Here is a 21,623-nt window from a genome sequence, read left to right as displayed (position 1 = left end):
GTTTAAGGTGCTGGGGGGTAGGTACAGGGGAAATGTTAGGGGGAAGTTTTTCCCACAGAGAGTGGTGGGCGGGTGGAATCGGCTGCCGTCAGTGGTGGTGGAGGCGAACTCAATCGGGTCTTTTAAGAGACTCCTGGGTGAGCACATGGGACTTAATAGGATGGAGGATTATAGGTAGGCCTAAAAAGGTAGGGATATGTTCGGCACAACTTTTGGGGCCGAAAGGCCTGTTTTGTGCTGTAGTTTTTCTATGTTTCTAAACCAACCCTCTCAACTCCGGAATCAACCCAGTGAATCTCCTCTGCACCCCTCCAGTGCCAGTATATCCTTTCTCAAGTAAGGAGACCAAAACTGTACACAGTACTCCAGGTGTGGCCTCACCAGCACCTTTTACAGCTGCAACATAACCTCGCTGTTTTTAAACTCCATCCTTCTAGCAATGAAGGACAAAATTCCATTTGACTTCTTAATTACCTGCTGCACCTGCAAACCAACTCCTTGAAATTCCTGCACAAGGACACCCAGGTCCCTCTGCACAGCAGCATGCTGCAATTTTTTACAATTTAAATAATAGTCCATTTTGCAGTTATTCCGACCAAAATGGATGACTTCACATTTACCAACATTGTACTCCATCTGCCAGACCCTCGCCCACTCACTTCGACTATCTATATCCCTTTGCAAACTTTCAGCGTCCTCTGCACACTTTGCTCTGCCACTCATCCTCGTGTCATCTGCGAATTTTGACACACTGCACTTGGTCCCCAACTTCAAATCATTTATGTAAATCGTAAACTGTGGTCCCAACATTAATCCCTGAGGCACACCACTAGTCACTGATCGCCAACCAGAAAAACACCCATTTACCCCCCCCTCCCCCGCCCCCCCACCCTTTGCTTTCTGTTAGTTAACTAATCCTCTATCCATGCTAATATATTACCCGTAACACTGTGCACCGTTATCTTATGTAGCAGTCTTTGGTGCGGCACCTTGTCAAATGCCTTCTGGAAATCCAGATACACCACATCCACAGGTTCCCCATTGTCCACTGCACATGTGATGATCTCAAATAATTCCACCAAATTAGTCAAACATGACCTGCCCTTCATGTTGCGTCTTCCCAATGGGACAATTTATATCCAGATATCTCGCTATTTCTTCCTTGATGATAGATTCTAGCATTTTCCCTACTACAGAAGTTAAGCTCACCAGCCTATAGTTACCTGCCTTTTGTCTACCTCCTTTTTTAAACAGTAGCGTCACATTTGCTGTTTTCCAATCTGCGGGAACAAAAGAACAAAGAACAAAGAACAATACAGCACAGGAACAGGCCCTTCGGCCCTCCAAGCCCGCGCCGCTCCCCGGTCCAGGATTGAATCCTGAATCCAGGATCCCCGCCCAATTTTCCAGCCTATCTACATACCAATATCCTATCCACCGAGCTGTCCCTCACAGCTACGATGCTTTGTTCATTACAACCTATTAACTCACCCCCACCCCCCTATTCCAGACCATGTGATCCCCAGGGAGAGGCGAAAACCCAGAGTGAAAAACCCCAGGGCCAATATGGGGAAAAAAAAAATCTGGGAAATTCCTCTCCGACCCCCTGAGGCGATCGAAACGAGTCCAGGAGATCACAATGGCCCTGATCGGAAAATGCTTCCCAACCCTAGTCATTTCCACTTCCATGAACACCATATGAATTCCCTGCCCCCGAGACAGGTTCCCAACTATCCACAGTCTCGCTCTGTACTGGCACCAGCAAGATGATCATAGAATGAAGCCTTGAAACGAGAAACAAGGAACAATTAGCCCGCGCCGCTCCCTGGTCCAAACTAGACCACTCTTTTGTATCCCTCCATTCCCACTCCGGTCATATAGCTGTCTAGATAAGTCTTAAACGTTCCCAGTGTGTCCGCCTCCACCACCTTGCCCGGCAACACATTCCAGGCCCCCACGACCCTCTGTGTGAAATATGTCCTTCTGATATCTGTGTTAAACCTCCCCCCCTTCAAAGAACAAAGAACAAAGAACAGTACAGCACAGGAAACAGGCCTTCGGCCCTCCAAGCCTGTGCCGCTCCTTGGTCCAACTAGACCAATCGTTTGTATCCCTCCATTCCCAGGCTGCTCATGTGACTATCCAGGTAAGTCTTAAACGATGTCAGCGTGCCTGCCTCCACCACCCTACTTGGCAGCGCATTCCAGGCCCCCACCACCCTCTGTGTAAAAAACGTCCCTCTGATGTCTGAGTTATACTTCGCCCCTCTCAGCTTGAGCCCGTGACCCCTCGTGATCGTCACCTCCGACCTGGGAAAAAGCTTCCCACTGTTCACCCTATCTATACCCTTCATAATCTTGTATACCTCTATTAGATCTCCCCTCATTCTCCGTCTTTCCAAGGAGAACAACCCCAGTCTACCCAATCTCTCCTCATAGCTAAGCCCCTCCATACCAGGCAACATCCTGGTAAACCTTCTCTGCACTCTCTCCAATGCCTCCACGTCCTTCTGGTAGTGCGGCGACCAGAACTGGACGCAGTACTCCAAATGCGGCCTAACCAGCGTTCTATACAGCTGCATCATCAGACTCCAGCTTTTATACTCTATACCCCGTCCTATAAAGGCAAGCATACCATATGCCTTCTTCACCACCTTCTCCACCTGTGTTGCCACCTTCAAGGATTTGTGGACTTGCACACCTAGGTCCCTCTGTGTTTCTATACTCCTGATGACTCTGCCATTTATTGCATAACTCCTCCCTACATTATTTCTTCCAAAATGCATCACTTCGCATTTATCCGGATTAAATTCCATCTGCCACCTCTCCGCCCAATTTTCCAGCCTATCTATATCCTGCTGTATTGCCCGACAATGCTCTTCGCTATCCGCAATTCCAGCCATCTTTGTGTCATCCGCAAACTTGCTGATTACACCAGTTACACCTTCTTCCAAATCATTTATATATATCACAAATAGCAGAGGTCCCAGTACAGAGCCCTGCGGAACACCACTGGTCACAGACCTCCAGCCGGAAAAAGACCCTTCGACCACTACCCTCTGTCTCCTATGGCCAAGCCAGTTCTCCACCCATCGAGCCACTTCTCCTTGTATCCCATGAGCCTTAACCTTCTTAACCAACCTGCCACGTGGGACTTTGTCAAATGCCTTACTGAAATCCATATAGACGACATCCACGGCCCTTCCTTCATCAACCGTTTTTGTCACTTCCTCAAAAAACTCCACCAAATTTGTAAGGCACGACCTCCCTCTTACAAAACCATGCTGTCTGTCACTAATGAGATCGTTCCGTTCTAAATGCACATACATCCTGTCTCTAAGAATCCTCTCCAACAACTTCCCTACCACGGACGTCAAGCTCACCGGCCTATAATTTCCTGGGTTATCTCTGCTACCCTTCTTAAACAACGGGACCACATTCGCTATCCTCCAATCCTCAGGGACCTCACCCGTGTCCAAAGAAGCGACAAAGATTTCCGTCAGAGGCCCAGCAATTTCCTCTCTCGTCTCCCTGAGCAGTCGAGGATAGATGCCATCAGGCCCTGGGGCTTTGTCAGTTTTAATGTTCCCTAAAAAACCTAACACTTCCTCTCTCGTAATGGAGATTTTCTCTAACGGGTCAACACCTCCCTCCGAGACACTCCCGGTTAACACGCCCCTCTCCTTCGTGAATACCGATGCAAAGTATTCATTTAGGATCTCCCCTATTCCCTTGGGTTCTAAGCATAATTCCCCTCCTTTGTCCCTGAGAGGTCCGATTTTCTCCCTGACAACTCTTTTGTTCCTAACGTATGAATAGAATGCCTTAGGATTCTCCTTAATCCTGCCTGCCAAGAACATCTCGTGCCCTCTTTTTGCCCTTCTAACTCCCCGTTTGAGATCTTTCCTACTCTCTCTGTATTCCTCCAGAGCTCCATCTGTTTTCAGTTGCCTGGACTTAACGTACGCCTCCCTTTTCATTTTAATCAGATCCTCAATTTCCCTGGTTATCCACGGCTCTCGAATCCTACCTTTCCTATCTTTCCTTTTTACAGGCACATGCCTATCCTGCAGCCTTATCAATAGTTCCTTAAAAGACTCCCACATGCCAGACGCGGACTTACCCTCGAACATCCTCTCCCAATCAACATCCACCAATTCCTGCCTAATCCGGCTATAGTCAGCCTTCCCCCAATTTAGCACCCTGCCCGTAGGACAGCACTCATCCTTGTCCATTACTATCCTAAAGTTAACAGAGTTGTGGTCACTATTTGCCACATGTTCCCCTACCGAAACTTTGACGACCTGACCGGGCTCATTTCCCAGAACTAGGTCCAGTATAGCCCCCTCTCTAGTCGGGCTATCTACATACTGTTCCAAAGAACCTTCCAGTACGCATTTTACAAATTCCTCCCCGTCCGGTCCCCCAGCTCTAAGCACTTTCCAGTCTGTGCCAGGGAAATTAAAGTCCCCCACTACAACAACCCTATGTTTTCTGCACCTATCCAGAATCTCCTGACATATCCTTTCCTCCACTTCCCGTGGGCTGTTGGGTGGTCTGTAGTACACCCCCAGCATAGTGACTGCACCCTTCCTGTTTCTGAGTTCCACCCACAGCGACTCAGTACATGACCCCTCTAAGTTGTCTACCCTCTGCACCGCGGTAATATGCTCCTTAACTAATATCGCTACTCCCCCACCTTTTTTAGCCCCTCCTCTGTCTCTCCTAAAACACTGATACCCCGGAATATTCAGCTGCCAGTCCTGTCCTTCTTTTAACCAAGTTTCCGTCACCGCAACCACATCCAAATTCCGCACAAGCATTAAGGCCCTAAGTTCGTCTGTTTTACCCGTTACACTCCTCGCATTGAAGCAGATGCACTCCAGACCTCCAGGCCCAGTCAGGTCCTCCTCCTCCAGAGTGCTCCTCTTCTTAGCTAGCCTTGCCTTGGCCCCCAGCTCGACCCCAGCCTCAGTATTTACTGACCTCCTGTTTTGTTCCCCACCCCCCTGCCACACTAGTTTAAATCCTGCCGAAACACTCGAGCAAAACTCCCAGCCAGGATATTTGCTCCCTTCCAGTTAAGGTGTAACCCATCCTTTCTGTACAGTTGCCATCCTGACTTGAAGATTTCCCAGTTATCTATGAATTTAAAACCCTCCCTCTTGCACCAGTCCTTTAGCCACGCGTTCAACTGTAGAATCTCCCTGTTCCGAGCCTCACTTGCACTAGGCACCGGGAGCAGTCCAGAGATTGCTACACTGGAGGTCTTACTTTTTAGCCTAGCACCCAACTCCCTGAATTTCTCTCGTATGACCCCCCTGCTCTTTCTACCTACATCATTTCCCCCAATGTGTACAATCACATCCGTTTGACTACCTTCCTTTTTAAATATGCTTCCTACCCTCTCGGAGACATCCAGTACCCCGGCACCAGGGAGGCAGACTACCATCCTGGATTCTCGTTCAGTCCCACAGAAGCGCCTGTCCGTGTTTCTAACTATTGCGTCCCCCACAACTATCGCTCTCCTAAACCCCTTCTTTCCCTTCCGGACCCCTGAGCCTGTCCCCGTGGAGGGGATCTGGTCCTCGTGGCTTACCCCTGGAGGGTCATCCCCCTCCACAGAATCCAAAACAATATACCTATTGTGGAGGGGGACAACCACACGGGATCCCTCCACAGACTGCTCACTCCCTTCCCTTCTCCCATCTGTTGCCCATCCCTTTCTCTTATGGGAGACTGCCACTGGGGTGCTTTCTGGCACATCACCCTTCTGACTATTACCCCTCCTAACCGTGACCCACGTGTCTTCCTTCCGAGACCCTGGTGTCACTACCTGACTATAACTTTTATCTATGACTCTCTCATTTTCCCTAACTAAACTGAGTTCATCGAGCCTCAGCTCCAGCTCCCTTACACGATCCTTCAGGAGATGCAGTTCCACACATCTGGCACAGATATGGACTTCCGGGAGGCAAGTTGTCTCCAGGAACTCCCACATCCCACACCGAATGCAGTATACTGGCCTCCCACTCATACCAGCCATGTCCTTTTTAGTTTTGGGGATAAAACAAAAAGGGGGTGTAACCGAAGAAAAACAAACAAACAACCTTCCTCGCCGAAGCCCTGTGAGCCAAAGCCCTTTTTAGCCCTCACTCTGTCCCCTGCTCACTCCACTGCCCGCTAACGACGCTGCCCGCTCAAAGGTGCGGCCTACTTTTAAACCCTCCAAAATCTTCCCAGGCTGCTGCTGGGCCTATTTCCTATTTAGAAAAAAAAAAAAGAACTGAAAAATAATTAAATAAATTAATTACTCTACTGCAGCCCGAGCAGCACTCCCACAGTGAGACACCAACTGTCACACTCTACTGCAGCCCGAGCAGCACTCCCACAGTGAGACACCAACTGTCACACTCTACTGCAGAACCACCCCAGAGTCCAGCGAATTTTGGTAAATTACCACTAGTGCATTTGCTATTTCTCCCACCATCTCTTTTAGTACCCTGGGATGCATTCCATCAGGACCAGGAGACTTGTCTACCTTTAGCCCCATTAACTTGCCCAACACTACCTCTTTCGTGATAATGATAGTTTCTAGGTTCTCACCTGCCATAGCTTCCCGTCATCAATTTTTGGCATGTTATTTGTGTCTTCCACTGTGAAGACCGACACAAAATACCTGTTCAATGCCTCAGCCATTTTCTCATTTCCAGTTATTACATCCCCCTTCTCATCCTCTAAAGGACCAATGTTTACTTTCGCAACTCTTTTTCGTTTCGTATATTAGTAGAAACCACCTGGATATTGATGAAATGCAATCATTTGTTCTGTTCACAGAAGTGTTGAGCTGGGGGCCTTTACTCCGATACAAGTACAGATGCACAGTGTACAACATCTGAGGGAAATCTGCCACTTGAGTAAAGGCCGTTGGTCTCCAAGTCTGAGACTCGGGAAACCTAACATACTCCCCAACATGAACAGACAGGGGTTTAGTCACTTCCCGAATGTACTGCTGACTGGGAAGGAGCAGCCAGGTCTCCTGCTGAGGCCTGGAAGGAGTGTGAGGTATTGAAGTTCGGTGTGGCGGTCATCCTCACAGGCAGGACTTGGGTCGATGAATTGTGGCTCCGGTTGCTGATGCATTATGTGACAAATGTTTGTCCCCAACTTCGCGGTTTAGCCTGAGTCTTCTCCGGCACTGCTTTTCCCTCATGTTAAGCTGTGATGTCCTCGGTCTTTATACCCTCCCACAGAGTAGAGCCTGGCTCTTCCCTCTCCCTCCTGCCTCTCGTGCTGCAGCCTCATCCTCCTGAACTTCAATCTTCTCTCTGGGCTCTGGCTGCTCACTTGGACTGGCTTCTGCTGCCTCTGTGTGGGAGTGCCATGCCCATCTGAACCAAGCATTCTGCGCTCCCCAGAGAACCTTGCCCCCCTTGGAGCACCCTGTGCACCCTCCCCACCCAGAGTACCCTGCGCCCGCCCAAAGCCCTCCTTTCTTCCCTTCACCTGGGTGCAGCAGTCAGTGGGGGCAACAAAATCTTACCCTGCAAGATAAGCAGCAACCACCACCACCCACCTCTCCCATGGGTAACAAGAGGACAGTGAGACTTAAATTCCTCACCATAAGACATAGGAGCAGAAGTAGGCCATTTGGCCCATCGCGTCTGCTCCGCCATTCAACGGGATCAGGATTGATCAGATATGATCACCCTTAATTCCACTTTCCCGCCTTATCCCCATAACCCTCGATTACTGACTGAAAATCTGTTTATCCCAGCCTTGAACATACTTAACAACCCAGCCTTCATAACTCTCTGTGGTAAAGAGTTCCACAGATTCATCACCCACTGAGAGAAGAAATTCCTCCTCATCTCCATCTTAAATGGGCAACCCCTCACTCTGAGATTATGCCCTCTGGTCCTAGACTTTCCCACAAGGAGAAACAGCCTCTCAAGTATTTACCCTGTCAAGCCTCCTGAGAATCCTGTATGTCTCAATAAGGTTGCCTCTCATTCTTTTAAACTCCAATGAATACAACTACTCAACCTCTCATAGAGTCATAGAGGTTTATAGCATGGAAACAGGCCCTTCGGCCCAACTTGTCCATGCTGCCCTTTCTTTTTAAACCCTAAGCTCGTCCCAATTGACCACATTTGGTCCATATCCCTCTATACCCAATTTACCCATGTAACTATCTAAATGCTTTTCAAAAGACAAAATTGTACCCGGCTCTACTATTAGCTCTGGCAGCTTGTTGCAGCCACCTCTCTTCATAAGAAAATCCCTCCATACCTGGGATCAACCTATTGAACCTTCTCTGGACTGCCTCCATTGCCGATATCTCTTAAGTAAGAGGACCAAAACTGTTCACAGTGTTCCAGATGTGGTCTAACTAGTGCCTTGTAGAGTTTTACAAGATTTTCTGGGGCCACTGAATCCAAACGACAATACAACTTCACAGGGGTGCTTCACCTCTCCAAAGTGGGTAGGCCGCTTATCCAAAACAAGCCCACATGAAGCAGGCCTCCTCTGGCCTGCTCCACACACACGGTGGGATCCGCACAGCTGGGATGGAAACAGCTAATGAGTCAAGTGGCCAACTGCCTCTGTGAACCAATCATATGCAGGGTCCTGGACTGACTCCAGTCCTCCCCTCGCAAAGAATGCAACATGCCATGGCGGGGTGGGGGAATGTAGGATTTCCACCATTTGTGCGATTTTTGCCTCTCCCTCACAGCAACACTTCAAAAAACGCTCATTGTTGGCTGTGAAGCACTTAAAAACTTAAAAGGAGTGTTAAAACCGAACCATCGCTGACAAGACAGGAAAAATCCTGCTGAAATAAACCAGATCAAAACTATTTTGACTTTTGAGCTTATTGTTTCTGATTTGCTGTCAAGTTTGTGAAAGCAGCTATAATATATTCCATAAATTAAACCATGAATATTAAGTGAAAAGCGAGCTTTTCTTGGAAGGTGCTATGTCTCATTTGCTGATAATTACTCCTTCAGACGGTAACTGATGCCGATGTTCATATTTACTTTCCAGCAGATGGGATGGACAATATTGTAATGGATAATTTTAATCTAAATTTCTTAAACAACCATTTTAATAAACACTCCGGCTCCATTTTACTCCCGGTGTTGGATGTTATATTTAGCTGGACTATCTGAAAATTGTAAGTGTCTGCTCCATCATCCCAGTGCAAGAGGAAAGTGAGGCCGCATGACTTTGCAGATCTGGTCTGTGCAATTGAGAGGTGACAACTTGTGTGCAATGCTTCAGTCGTCATCAGACCATTACCTGGTCAATCAGAGGAAGCAGAGGTATTACAACTGGCACAGGCATGATGGCACAGTGGTTAGCACTGCTGCCTCACAGCGCCAGGGACCCGGATTTGATTCCTGGCTTGGATCACTGTCTGTACGGAGTTTGCACATTCTCCCCATGTCTGCCTGGGTTTCCTCCGGGAGCTCTGGTTTCCTCACACAGTCCAAAGATGTGCAGGTTAGGTGGACTGGCCATATTAAATTGTCCCTTAGTGTGTCCAAGATGTCTGGGTTAGGGGAGTAGTGGAGTAAATACGTGGAGTTACGGGGATAGGGCAGAGGAGAGGGCCTAGATGAGATACTCTGTCAGAGAGTCGGTGCAGGCTCGATGGACCGAATGGCCACTTCTACACTGAAGGGATTCTAGGATTCTATGACCGCCAAATTGTGGGACAGGATTTTTCCTTGTGGGCTTCACATCTCCGCCAACGTGGTCAACTGGGCGGGGTGGTCACTGTGTGGGAACAATCACCCCGCTGTGACCTCCCTGAATTGGCCAATTAACTGCTGCATGGTGGGCCAACAGAATTCTCTCCAACTGGGAAGAAGCAATGAATTGCCTTCAGAGGTACGTCAGAGAAAGAGAGAGAGAAAGACAGAGAGAAAGACAGAGAGAAAGACAGAGAGAAAGACAGAGAGAGGGAGAAAGAGAGGGAGAGGGAGAGAGAAAGAGAGGGAGAGAGAAAGAGAGGGAGAGAGAAAGAGAGAGAGAGCGCCTCCACTGCGAGGTGCCCACCCTCTTAAGTTTTAAAATTCTATCTATTTATTAATGTCACAAGTAGGCTTACATTAACATTGCAATGAAGTTACTGTGAAAATCTCCTAGTCGCCACACTCCGGTGGCTGTCCGGGTACACTGAGGGAGAATTTATCATGGCCAATCCACCTAACCAACACGTCTTTCGGACAGTGGAAGGAAACCGGAGCAACCGGAGGAAACCCACGCAGACACGGGGAGATCATGCAGACTCCTCACCGACAGTGACCCAAGCCGGGAATTGAACCCGGGTCCCTGGTGCTGTGAGGCAGCAGTGCTAACCACTGTGCCACCATGTAGCTCTGTAAATTTAAAAGTGACCTCCGTATTTGGGCCACCATTGTGCACAGGAACCTGCAGCTGAAGCCAGGCAAGGCAGCGAGGGCATCAACCCTGCCTAAAGTGCTGGACCCCAGCCTGTTCTGCTGCCAGGAGGCAGCCATTCTGTCCCCTGATGCCTGTGACCTGGAAAACATCTGGAAAGTTCTAGTTCAAGTTCAAGTTCCCGACAGGCTCAGTTGGCCATCCACCACTTGTGGGCAGGTATCCCCGATAGCCTCCCATCCTGCCTCTGGGAAAATGGCCTCGGGGCAGGATGGAGATGAGAAACTGGCACACTAGCCGGCAGCGCTACTTTACCCGCCCTCGTGCCCTCTCCCAGCAAGGCCCACAAAGGCAGCCCTTGACCACTGGACGGTGTCACCCGAAATGCAAAATGTGACAAGAAGTGTCTGTGCGAATGCCAGGTCTCTGAGGTGGCATTTCCAAATAGCAGCCAAAACGAGGACAAAGCTGGTTGCTCTGCCCTCCTATCGGTGAGAATGTGGGACAAGAACCCCTTGGAGGTTCTGGGACTCACTACTGAGCGGTGAGCACTGAGCATGTTCTGCGGGGGTAGGAAATCGACCGGTCTCCCCCACGGTGTGTGGGCCGGTTGGCTGGATCTGAGGGCTGGGCATTCTCGCTGGAAGCTCAAACAAGCCAATGGTGGGTCCTAGACTTGCTGAGGGGGCGGTATGGTGGCACAGTGGTTAGCACTGCTGCCTCACAACACCAGGGTCCCGGGTTCGATTCCTGGCTTGGGTCATTGTGCGGAGTCTGCACATTCTCCCCGTGTCTGCGTGGGTTTCCTCCGGGTGCTCCTGTTTCCTCCCACAGTCCAAAGAAGTGTTGGTTAGGTGCATTGGCCATGCTCAATTCTCCCTCAGTGTACCCGGACAGGCAGCGGAGTGTGACGACTAGAGGATTTTCACAGTAACCTCGTTGCAGTGTGAATGTAAACCTACTTGTGACACTAATAAATAAACTTTAAATTTAGAACAGTTTGTCAGTACAACAATGAGCGAGGGAGAGACAGTGGGCCAGTTGGTAGCACATATCAGTGAATTGTGGATTCTGAGTACAGCTTTTTGCATCAATTAAAGTTAATGTATGAACAGTCATGCCACTGCACTGCACAGGCCCCACAGCTACAGGCCCCACAGCTACAGGCCCCACAGCTACAGGCCCCACAGCTACAGGCCCGCAGCAGCACCATTCCCTCACAACAGGGCTGGCTTTCAAAATGGAGCCGACAATATCGAGACAAGGGGTAAATGTATTTGTGATTGGTACCCAGGAGAGTGACAGATGTTGTGTGGAGTTTCCACAACCATGTGCAAAGCACATCAGGGAGTGCTATATGCAAATAGAATCACTGCGCCAGCATTAACTAACTCATCCTTAACTTATTCTGGTTTCACTTCTGAAGAAAAAGTGGTCAAAAAAATCATCATTTACAAAGGCACAGGAGAGAGGGCTAGGGGATGGGAGAGTGTGTATGGGAGGTGGGGGAGGGCGCGTGGGGGACGGGGGAGGGCGCGTGGGGGACGGGGGAGGGCGCGTGGGGGACGGGGGAGGGCGCGTGGGGGACGGGGGAGGGCGCGTGGGGGACGGGGGAGGGCGCGTGGGGGACGGGGGAGGGCGCGTGGGGGACGGGGGAGGGCGCGTGGGGGACGGGGGAGGGCGCGTGGGGGACGGGGGAGGGCGCGTGGGGGACGGGGAGGGCGCGTGGGGGACGGGGAGGGCGCGTGGGGGACGGGGGAGGGCGCGTGGGGGACGGGGGAGGGCGCGTGGGGGACGGGGGAGGGCGCGTGGGGGACGGGGGAGGGCGCGTGGGGGACGGGGGAGGGCGCGTGGGGGACGGGGGAGGGCGCGTGGGGGACGGGGGAGGGCGCGTGGGGGACGGGGGAGGGCGCGTGGGGGACGGGGGAGGGCGCGTGGGGGACGGGGGAGGGCGCGTGGGGGACGGGGGAGGGCGCGTGGGGGACGGGGGAGGGCGCGTGGGGGACGGGGGAGGGCGCGTGGGGGACGGGGGAGGGCGCGTGGGGGACGGGGGAGGGCGCGTGGGGGACGGGGGAGGGCGCGTGGGGGACGGGGGAGGGCGCGTGGGGGACGGGGGAGGGCGCGTGGGGGACGGGGGAGGGCGCGTGGGGGACGGGGGAGGGCGCGTGGGGGACGGGGGAGGGCGCGTGGGGGACGGGGGAGGGCGCGTGGGGGACGGGGGAGGGCGCGTGGGGGACGGGGGAGGGCGCGTGGGGGACGGGGGAGGGCGCGTGGGGGACGGGGGAGGGCGCGTGGGGGACGGGGGAGGGCGCGTGGGGGACGGGGGAGGGCGCGTGGGGGACGGGGGAGGGCGCGTGGGGGACGGGGGAGGGCGCGTGGGGGACGGGGGAGGGCGCGTGGGGGACGGGGGAGGGCGCGTGGGGGACGGGGGAGGGCGCGTGGGGGACGGGGGAGGGCGCGTGGGGGACGGGGGAGGGCGCGTGGGGGACGGGGGAGGGCGCGTGGGGGACGGGGGAGGGCGCGTGGGGGACGGGGGAGGGCGCGTGGGGGACGGGGGAGGGCGCGTGGGGGACGGGGGAGGGCGCGTGGGGGACGGGGGAGGGCGCGTGGGGGACGGGGGAGGGCGCGTGGGGGACGGGGGAGGGCGCGTGGGGGACGGGGGAGGGCGCGTGGGGGACGGGGGAGGGCGCGTGGGGGACGGGGGAGGGCGCGTGGGGGACGGGGGAGGGCGCGTGGGGGACGGGGGAGGGCGCGTGGGGGACGGGGGAGGGCGCGTGGGGGACGGGGGAGGGCGCGTGGGGGACGGGGGAGGGCGCGTGGGGGACGGGGGAGGGCGCGTGGGGGACGGGGGAGGGCGCGTGGGGGACGGGGGAGGGCGCGTGGGGGACGGGGGAGGGCGCGTGGGGGACGGGGGAGGGCGCGTGGGGGACGGGGGAGGGCGCGTGGGGGACGGGGGAGGGCGCGTGGGGGACGGGGGAGGGCGCGTGGGGGACGGGGGAGGGCGCGTGGGGGACGGGGGAGGGCGCGTGGGGGACGGGGGAGGGCGCGTGGGGGACGGGGGAGGGCGCGTGGGGGACGGGGGAGGGCGCGTGGGGGACGGGGGAGGGCGCGTGGGGGACGGGGGAGGGCGCGTGGGGGACGGGGGAGGGCGCGTGGGGGACGGGGGAGGGCGCGTGGGGGACGGGGGAGGGCGTGTGGGGGACGGGGGAGGGCGTGTGGGGGATGGGGGAGGGCGTGTGGGGGATGGGGGAGTGCGTGTGGGGGATGGGGATGGGGGAGGGCGTGTGGGGGATGGGGGAGGGCGTGTGAGTGGGTGTGTGGGGGGGGGTGTATGGTTGGGTGTGTGGGTGGGTGTGTGAGAGTGTACGTGGGAGGATGTATGGGTGGGTGTGCGGGAGGGTGTGTGTGTGGGTGGGTGTGTGGGTGGGTGTGTGGGAGGGTGTGTAGGTGGGCGTGTGGGAGGGCGTGCGGGAGGGCGTGCGGGAGGGCGTGCGGGAGGGTGTGCGGGAGGGCGTGCGGGAGGGCGTGCGGGAGGGTGTGCGGGAGGGTGTGCGGGAGGGTGTGCGGGAGGGTGTGCGGGAGGGTGTGCGGGAGGGTGTGCGGGAGGGTGTGCGGGAGGGTGTGCGGGTGGGTGTGCGGGTGGGTTTGTGTGTGAGGGTGTGTGGGAGGGTGTGTGGGTGGGCGTGTGGGAGGGTGTGTGGGAGGGTGTGTGGATAAGTGTGTGAGTGGGTTTGTGTGTGAGGGTGTGTGGGGGGGGGGATATCACAGTGGGAGAGGAAATGAGGGCAAACGGTGGAAATCATTTATCAAACAGTATTATCCAGTTGATAAATGGATAATTTTGTTTTCATTTTCTCTGCTGTATTTTATTTCCAGAACTGAAGAAAACTATAAGATTCAAAAGCTGTTCCTGTAAAGATGGAATCTATTAATCACATCAACGAGATTGCATTAATGATAACTTTAACAAACATTGTGAATTTTACTCTTTACCCTCCTGCTGCGTTAAAATGATGCAATAGATCCACACACACATTTATTGGAACCTTGGGAATAGTGGCAAGTGTAGGCCATTCAGCCCCTCAAGCCTGCTGCACCATTCAACCAGATCACAGCTGATCTTTTACCTCAGTGCCATTGTTTCACACTATCCCTGTATCCTTTCATGTTCTAATATCTGTCAATCCATAAATCCATCAATCTCCTCGGTGGCACAGTGGTTAGTACTGCTGTCTCACAGCACCAGGCACCCAGGTTCAATTCCAGCCACACATGACTGCGCGGAGTTTGCACATTCTCTCTGTGTCTGTGTGGGTTTCCTCCGGGTGCTCCAGTTTCCTCCCACACACCAAAGATGTGCAGGTTGATTGGCCATGGTAAATTGCCCCATAGTGTCAGGGGGATTAGCAGGGTAAATGCATGGGGTTCGGGGGAAGAGGGCCTGGGTGGGGTTGTGGTCGGTGCAGACTCGATGGGCTGAATGGCCTCCTTCTGCACTGTAGGGATTCTACGATCAGTTCCATGATATTCAACAATGAAGTCTCCATATCCCTCTGGGGTAGAGAATTCCTAATAGCCACCACCCTCTGAGTGGAGAAATTCCTCCTCATTTCAGTCCTTAATGGCCTGTCCCTCATTCTGAAAATGGGTCCCTAGGTTCCTGACTCCCCGCATTGCGGGGAACATCCTCCCTGTATCCAACTTGTCAAGTCCCTAAAGAATGCTGGAAATTTCAATGAGATTGCCTCTCATTCTGCTAAACTCCAGAGAAGACAGGCCTCAATCTCTCCTCACGGCACAATCTGGCCATCCCAGGTACACCAAATTGGTACAAAATGCGGACGGTTAACAATGAAGGAAAGGCCACTGACTTTCAGTGCTTCTAGCACTCAGGAAGTATTCAATTCAACACCCATGGGCTTTGTGAACCAAACAACTCAGAATTAGCAGAGGGAACTTTTTTTTTAAAGACCACCTCCTTCACTCCACTCACTTCATGCTGGCACAGTGGCTACCACTGCTGCCTCACACCTCCAGAGACCCGGGTTCAATTCCCGGCTTGGGTCACTGTGTGGAGTCTGCACATTCGCCCCGTGTCTGCGTGGGTTTCCTCCGGGTGCTCCGGTTTCCTCCCACAGTCTGAAAGACGTGCTAGTTAGGCGCATTGGCCACGCTAAATTCTCCCTCAGTGTCCTGAACAGAGTGTGGCAACAAGGGGATTTTCATAGTGACTTCATTGCGGTGTTAATGTAAGCCGACTTGTGATAATAATAAATAAGCTTAAAAAAAAAACTTGTGTCATCAACTTTGAGGGGTGATCCCTGACCGAGGCTTTTAAAACTGTGAAAGGGTTCAGGCGGACATGGCCAAGAACGTTTCCCCATATTGGGGGGGGGGGGGGGGGGGCTGTTCTAATCAGGGTGCCATCAATATAAGGCACCAATGTAGGAAATTGGCTCAGTGGCTGCTGAGAATGTAGAACTTGCCACCACGAGGAGAGGTGGCATGGTGAGCGTCGATGGGGAACCCTGATGAATATGTGAGGGAGAAACAGGAGAATACGCTGATGGGAGGAGATGAGACAGGGTGGATGAAGGCTCCTGTGGAGTATAAATGATGCTCGTGTTGTGGGGCTGAGTGAGCTGTAAATTAGGACAGTCCACAATCAAATTCAGATGATGGACATGGTTTGCAATTGTTGCATCATTGTAGACAGCAACTTTCCTGCATCCTAATTGAATGTGCCTGGAAACCTGAGTATTAAGTGATCCCTGAGAAATACAAATGTTAACTGAAGCATGATAAACCTGACAATCAATCTGTTGAAAATGTTCACGGTGGCTTTGCAGTTTACATGTAGACGATTGTTATTTGCTGGTGATCCAATCGGAGTCTCTCTCCATCGGGGGGCAGGGGGAGCAGGGTTTTATTATTTACTTGCGAGAGGAGTCAGTGTGAGACCTGCCAACATGCACGTCTGAAATCACTTAAAAGCTGAAAGGCAGCACAGGGTTTTTCCTGTGATTGTGAGTTCAGAGGAGGGTCCCCTTCACATTACAGCAATCCCAATCATTCCAGATCAGCACACACAAAGGAGATACGAAGATAGGCAGAGGGAGACAGGAATAGTTTATGACAACATCATATACTGTCTAAAGGTGCTTCATCTACTATGGGCATATTGTTTCTTTAATTACAGAACGTGTATCCAATAGTCTTCACTGATTTCTTTTTGGTTAGAATGGAGAGAACGTGGGACTTGCTAAGTCTGAAAACACGTACCAACTGACTCGAGAACAATTTCTTCCCTGCTGCCATCAGACCTTTGAATGGACCTACCATATATTAAGCTCTCTTCACCCTATCTGTACCTGCACCACTATATTCTGCGCTCTCTCCTTTCTTTCTCCTCTGTGTACTCTATGAATGGTATGTTTTGTTTGTATAGCGTTTGTATAGCGTGCAAGAAACAATGCGTCCTAATATGTGTGACAATAATAAATCAAATCAAGTCAGTAGGAATGGTGATGGACGGGTTGGGAAGTGGGATTTGATGGGAGGGAAATTAGTTTGGAATCCTGCTGTCCCGACTTTCACGGCAGGTTAAAGACAGATCGAGTGTCCCGGGGAGTTATGTCGGGAACTCCATTTGAATCTCCTGGACGCTCAATAAAAAGCCAACACACTGGAATCTCGCTCCCTCTCCAAATTAAGCGCCCCGCAGGAGGGATTCCGAACCTTCACTGTCACGGCTGGGCATAAGTGAGGTGCGCCTGGCCAGATCGAGCTCTTCCTGGAGCTTCAGGTCAGTCGACACAGCTTTCAGCTCCCTTTCGCACTATCACAGAGATAGCGACTGTCTGTATACACTCTGCACCAAGATTGAACACAGGGGGAGGGAGACCGAGGCAGCACTGGGGGGTGAAGTCAAGGAGTGAATGGCTGTCTGGGTGCCATTTAAATATTTTGGAGCCTCTGAAGTGAGGGCACAGAAATGCACTTCCTGCCCGTCCTGCCACGAGGCTCAATGTGCTCCTCACAGATACATAAATACTGAACTGAACAGTGCAAGGTCTCCCGTGTTTGCAGCCCCACTTTCTAGCAAAGTTGCTCTGACCTCCACTCCTGCTACCAGACTCCAGAATGCAATATTCAGCCCGTAGCATCTGAAACAAATTGCGTAGATGCATTTATAGAATCCCAACAGTGCAGAAAGTCATTTGGCCCATCAAGTCTGCACTGACTCTCTCTGACAGAGTCCCTGACCCAGGCCCTTTCCCTCACCCTATCCCTGTAATCCCACACATTTACCATGGCTAATCACCCTATCTTTCACTTCTTGGGACACTAAGGGGCAATTTAGCATGGCCAATCCACCTAACCTGTATATCTTTGGAGTGTGGGAGGAAACCGGAGCACCCAGACAAAACCCACGCAGACACCGGAGAAAACGTGCAAACTCCACACAGACAGTCACCCAAGGCCGGAATCAAACCCGGGTCCCTGGTGTAGTGAGGCAGCAGTGCTAACCACGGGTGCCATCATACCACTGCACTCACAGTGCTGTTAGGAAGGGAGTTCCATGTTTTTGACCCAGCGAAGTGAGGATGGTGGGTGTCCTGGAAAGGAACTTGTAGATGGCAGCAGTGCTAATCATTGTGCCATGTTTACAGTGGTTGTTCCAGGAGAACGTGAGGAAGAAAGGAATGGGATCTGGAACAGGCTGAGCATGGGGGAGGGCTGAAGCAGGACTTGTGGTTGGTGGGGGGGGGGTGCGGAGGTATCACGGAACAGTATGATGGAGTTGGATGGGAGGGGGCTCTTTGCAGCAGTAGCACCAGCGCAGAGCTTCTGGACTGAACGGCCAGCTCTATATTCCACTTTCAATGTATTGTAAATAAACAGAGTCGTTATTTCCCAGATAGAGATTCGATGTTGGTCGAGGCAGGCTCGCTGAGGAGGTTTGAATTGCGAACAGCATTCCAATGGGAGACTATTGGTCTTCATTTTCCACTACCCGAGAACAGGGAAGGTCAGACCCACAGCCCAAACTGCTGGAAGGATTCGCTTCCCCTCTCAGAGACATAATCATGTTTTATCATCCATACCTCCAAGGGCATCTCTGCATTAAAGCACCCTCACAGGATCCCACCGACCTCACCCACCTCTTCCACAGGAGCTGCAGGCTCTCTGATTGGTTCTTTCCTCTGAACATGGGGGAGTATTCTACAATGCCCCAGCCCCACAGGGCACTGGAGAAGGTAAAAGAGGATGGGTGGTTATCTTCCCATCTACCCCTGACATGTCCCCCACATAATACAATGGATGCTGCCCAACCTTGGGCATAGTGAGCCCCTTAGCTAACCAATCAAGGGGCTTATCTGCGCCCCCTCCACGATAATACGGGGAAAATGGGATGAAGGAGGCTGGCCTGCCAATTCTCCATCTCAGGTGAAAGGAAGGTGATTGCCTCCTTTGGGCGAGTTTCCCTTGTCCACTGGGGGCAACCACCCCTCAGGATGTTACCACCTGCCTCCGCTGAGAGTTCTCCATGGCCTTCAGAGCCTGACCTCCCCCCCCCGCCCCTCTCCCCCACAAGTTCCCAATCTCTTCCCAGCCGGAAAACAACTCCAGCTTGGAAGTCTGGTCGTGTTGTATTCTCCTCAAGGCCGCCTGCAGCTTCAATCAGATTGGCCGGCAGCTCTCGAGGGTGGGACTTCCTGTTCCTGAGGGGGCAGAATTCCTATAAACCCCCTTGTAATGGGCTGTCGCCAGAGTATTGTCACTGTGGGGTGACCCTTTAAAAGTCGGTTGGCTTGCGCCTGGGGGTGCTGCGTAGGGTGTGGTACAATCTAGTAAAACTAAACGGCATAGAGTTCAACCATTTTCTCTGGGCTGGGTTAGTGAAATGTTGCCCATTTATCCAGGTACTTGAGCAGCGCTGCAGAGTGCCAAAGGGTTATGACTTTGATTTGATTTATTATTGTCACATGTATTAACATACAGTGAAAAGTATTGTTTCTTGCGCGCTATACAGACAAAACATACCGTATACATAGAGAAGGAAATGAGAGGGCGCAGAATGTAATGTTACAGTTATAGCTAGGGTGTAGAGAAAGATCAACTTAATGCGAGGTAAGTCCATTCAAAAGCCTGACAGCAGCAGGGAAGAAGCTGTTCTTGAGTCAGTTGGTACGTGACCTCAGACTTTGTATCTTTTTCCCGACGGAAGAAGGTGGAAGAGAGAATGTCCGGGGTGCGTGGGGTCCTTAATTATGCTGGCTGCTTTGCCGAGGCAGCGGGAAGTGTAGACAGAGTCAATGGCTGGGAGGCTGATTTGCGTGATGGATTGGGCTACATTCATGGCTCTTTGTAGTTTGTTGTGGTCTTGGGCAGAGCAGGAGCCGTACCAAGCTGTGATACAACCAGAAAGAATGCTTTCTATGGTGTGTCTGAGCTGAGCTCAGTATGACAGCTGAGCTGGACATATGCCTGTGGATTTCCATTCTTGGGAGCTGAGCATTTAAAAGCCTCACGTTGGCACCATGGTGATCTTATGAAAATAAGAGACTAATCCTCCCCTCAGTTGGAAGTCGGAAGTGTCCCAGGATCAGCTACACTTCTTCCTACCTGCATTCTCTGGAATTTTCATGATGGAGGCAGGAATCGGGAGCCAGGACTAATCTCACCATCAGGATCCTGCCTCCGTTGCCAGGCATCCAGGAAATTGGATTTCCTCGGCAGCAGGTTGTAGTGTAGGTTGGAAGTGGATTTACTGACTCGAGAGGCAGATCTGAGGTGGGAAGGCCTGTCATTGGGGCAGCACGGTGGCACAGTGGTTAGCACTGCTGCTTCACAGCGCCAGGGATCCGGGTTCGATTCCCGGCTTGGGTCGGTGCGGAGTCTGCACATTCTCCCCGTGTCTGTGTGAATTTCTTCCGAGTGCTCCAGTTCCCTCCCACAGTCCGAAAGATGTGCTGGTTAAGTGCACTGACCCGAACAGGTGCTGGACTGTGGCGACTAGGGAATTTCACAGTAACTTAATCGCGGTGTTAATGTAAGCCTTACTTTTGTCTAATAAATAAAGTTCACTTTACTTCACTGTGGAAAGGCCCATCTCTGCTGCCATTTTCCACAATAATCTTGGTCATTCTTTACAGGTGCCAACAGCAGGTCAGAGTCCCAATTGCCAGCACTTAAACAAGCAGAAACGCCCATCTTGGGTCCTCTGGGAAAGGACCTATCAAAATGGATGCCTGTCCAAAATGTGGCCCTTCTACGGGGTCGTACTCCTTACCTCCTCCCCTACTGACACCCCTCAACAGTAACATGCCTCCAATGCTGCCTTTTAAGACCCTAAAAATCCTCTTAACTTACTTTCAAGGTGTTTCCTGTCCTGCCTCCATGGCCATTTCCACCTCTTCTCGCTCAATGGATGTCATGAAAGCTTTACAAAGCCCATCTGCTCAGAGGAAAATTCTGGAAGGTCTGACTTTGGGCTTGGCAATAGGGGAAAGCGGGCTTCCTGCCTCATGCTCTTCCCGATGTCCCACAAATTGGCCACTGGTGGGCAAGGAGATGGAACTTCTGTCGGTCCTGCTCGGTGGCCATTTTGTTTTCCAATCCCAACTCTACCCCTGGTGCAAAATGGGGCCTTTATAAACTCTGTTGCCAAGTCCTTTCTTAGCTTTTCGTAAGGGTACTAAAGGTTATGGAATCAAATGTGGGTAGGTAAAGTGCAGGTACGGATCAACCATGATGGTTTGAACGATAGAACAGGTTCGAGGGGACGAATGGCCTCCTCCTGTTCCTGCAATCCTTTTGTGATTTCTGACATGTGGTCAAAAGTTTGCATCAATCTGCAGAATGTGAATCTAATGATAGACTGTGACGGTATTCTGCACTGAAAATAAGACAAAGCCAGGATACTCTACCTACTAATAAAGCTTCTTTCTCTGATTTGAGTGGTCGAGTGGCAGGGCTTCCCTCGCTGGTCTGGCTGCCTTGGGTGGACACCGACAAGGTGAACCCATTCATCTCCTGCACAGAAAATAGCAAAAAAAACACAACTTGCATTTATCTGATGCCTTTGACAAAGCCTGAACAAGAGAGAATAGAATCAAAATATTTTGTTGACATCGAACCACTTCAGGAGATACCAAGACAGATGACCAATAAAGGACCTTAAAGGAAGGGAGAGTGGTCACGAGACAG

At 52.3% G+C, this 21,623-nt stretch overlaps 1 protein-coding gene across 1 annotated transcript in view; it reads right to left on the bottom strand.

Annotated features, from left to right (window-relative positions):
- Positions 1–21,623, bottom strand: part of enox1 (ecto-NOX disulfide-thiol exchanger 1) — a 264,276-nt gene that overhangs the window by 18,923 nt on the left and 223,730 nt on the right. The window contains exon 11 of the mRNA XM_078231954.1: positions 21,344–21,449. Within this exon, the coding sequence (XP_078088080.1) occupies positions 21,344–21,449 (106 nt within the window). The remainder of the gene's footprint in view (positions 1–21,343; positions 21,450–21,623) is intronic.

The sequence above is a fragment of the Mustelus asterias genome, chromosome 17 (genome assembly GCF_964213995.1).
Source record: "Mustelus asterias chromosome 17, sMusAst1.hap1.1, whole genome shotgun sequence".
Classification (NCBI taxonomy): domain Eukaryota; kingdom Metazoa; phylum Chordata; class Chondrichthyes; order Carcharhiniformes; family Triakidae; genus Mustelus; species Mustelus asterias.
Note: the sequence above shows the minus strand (reverse complement) of the source record. Positions and strands in the feature narration are given on the sequence as shown.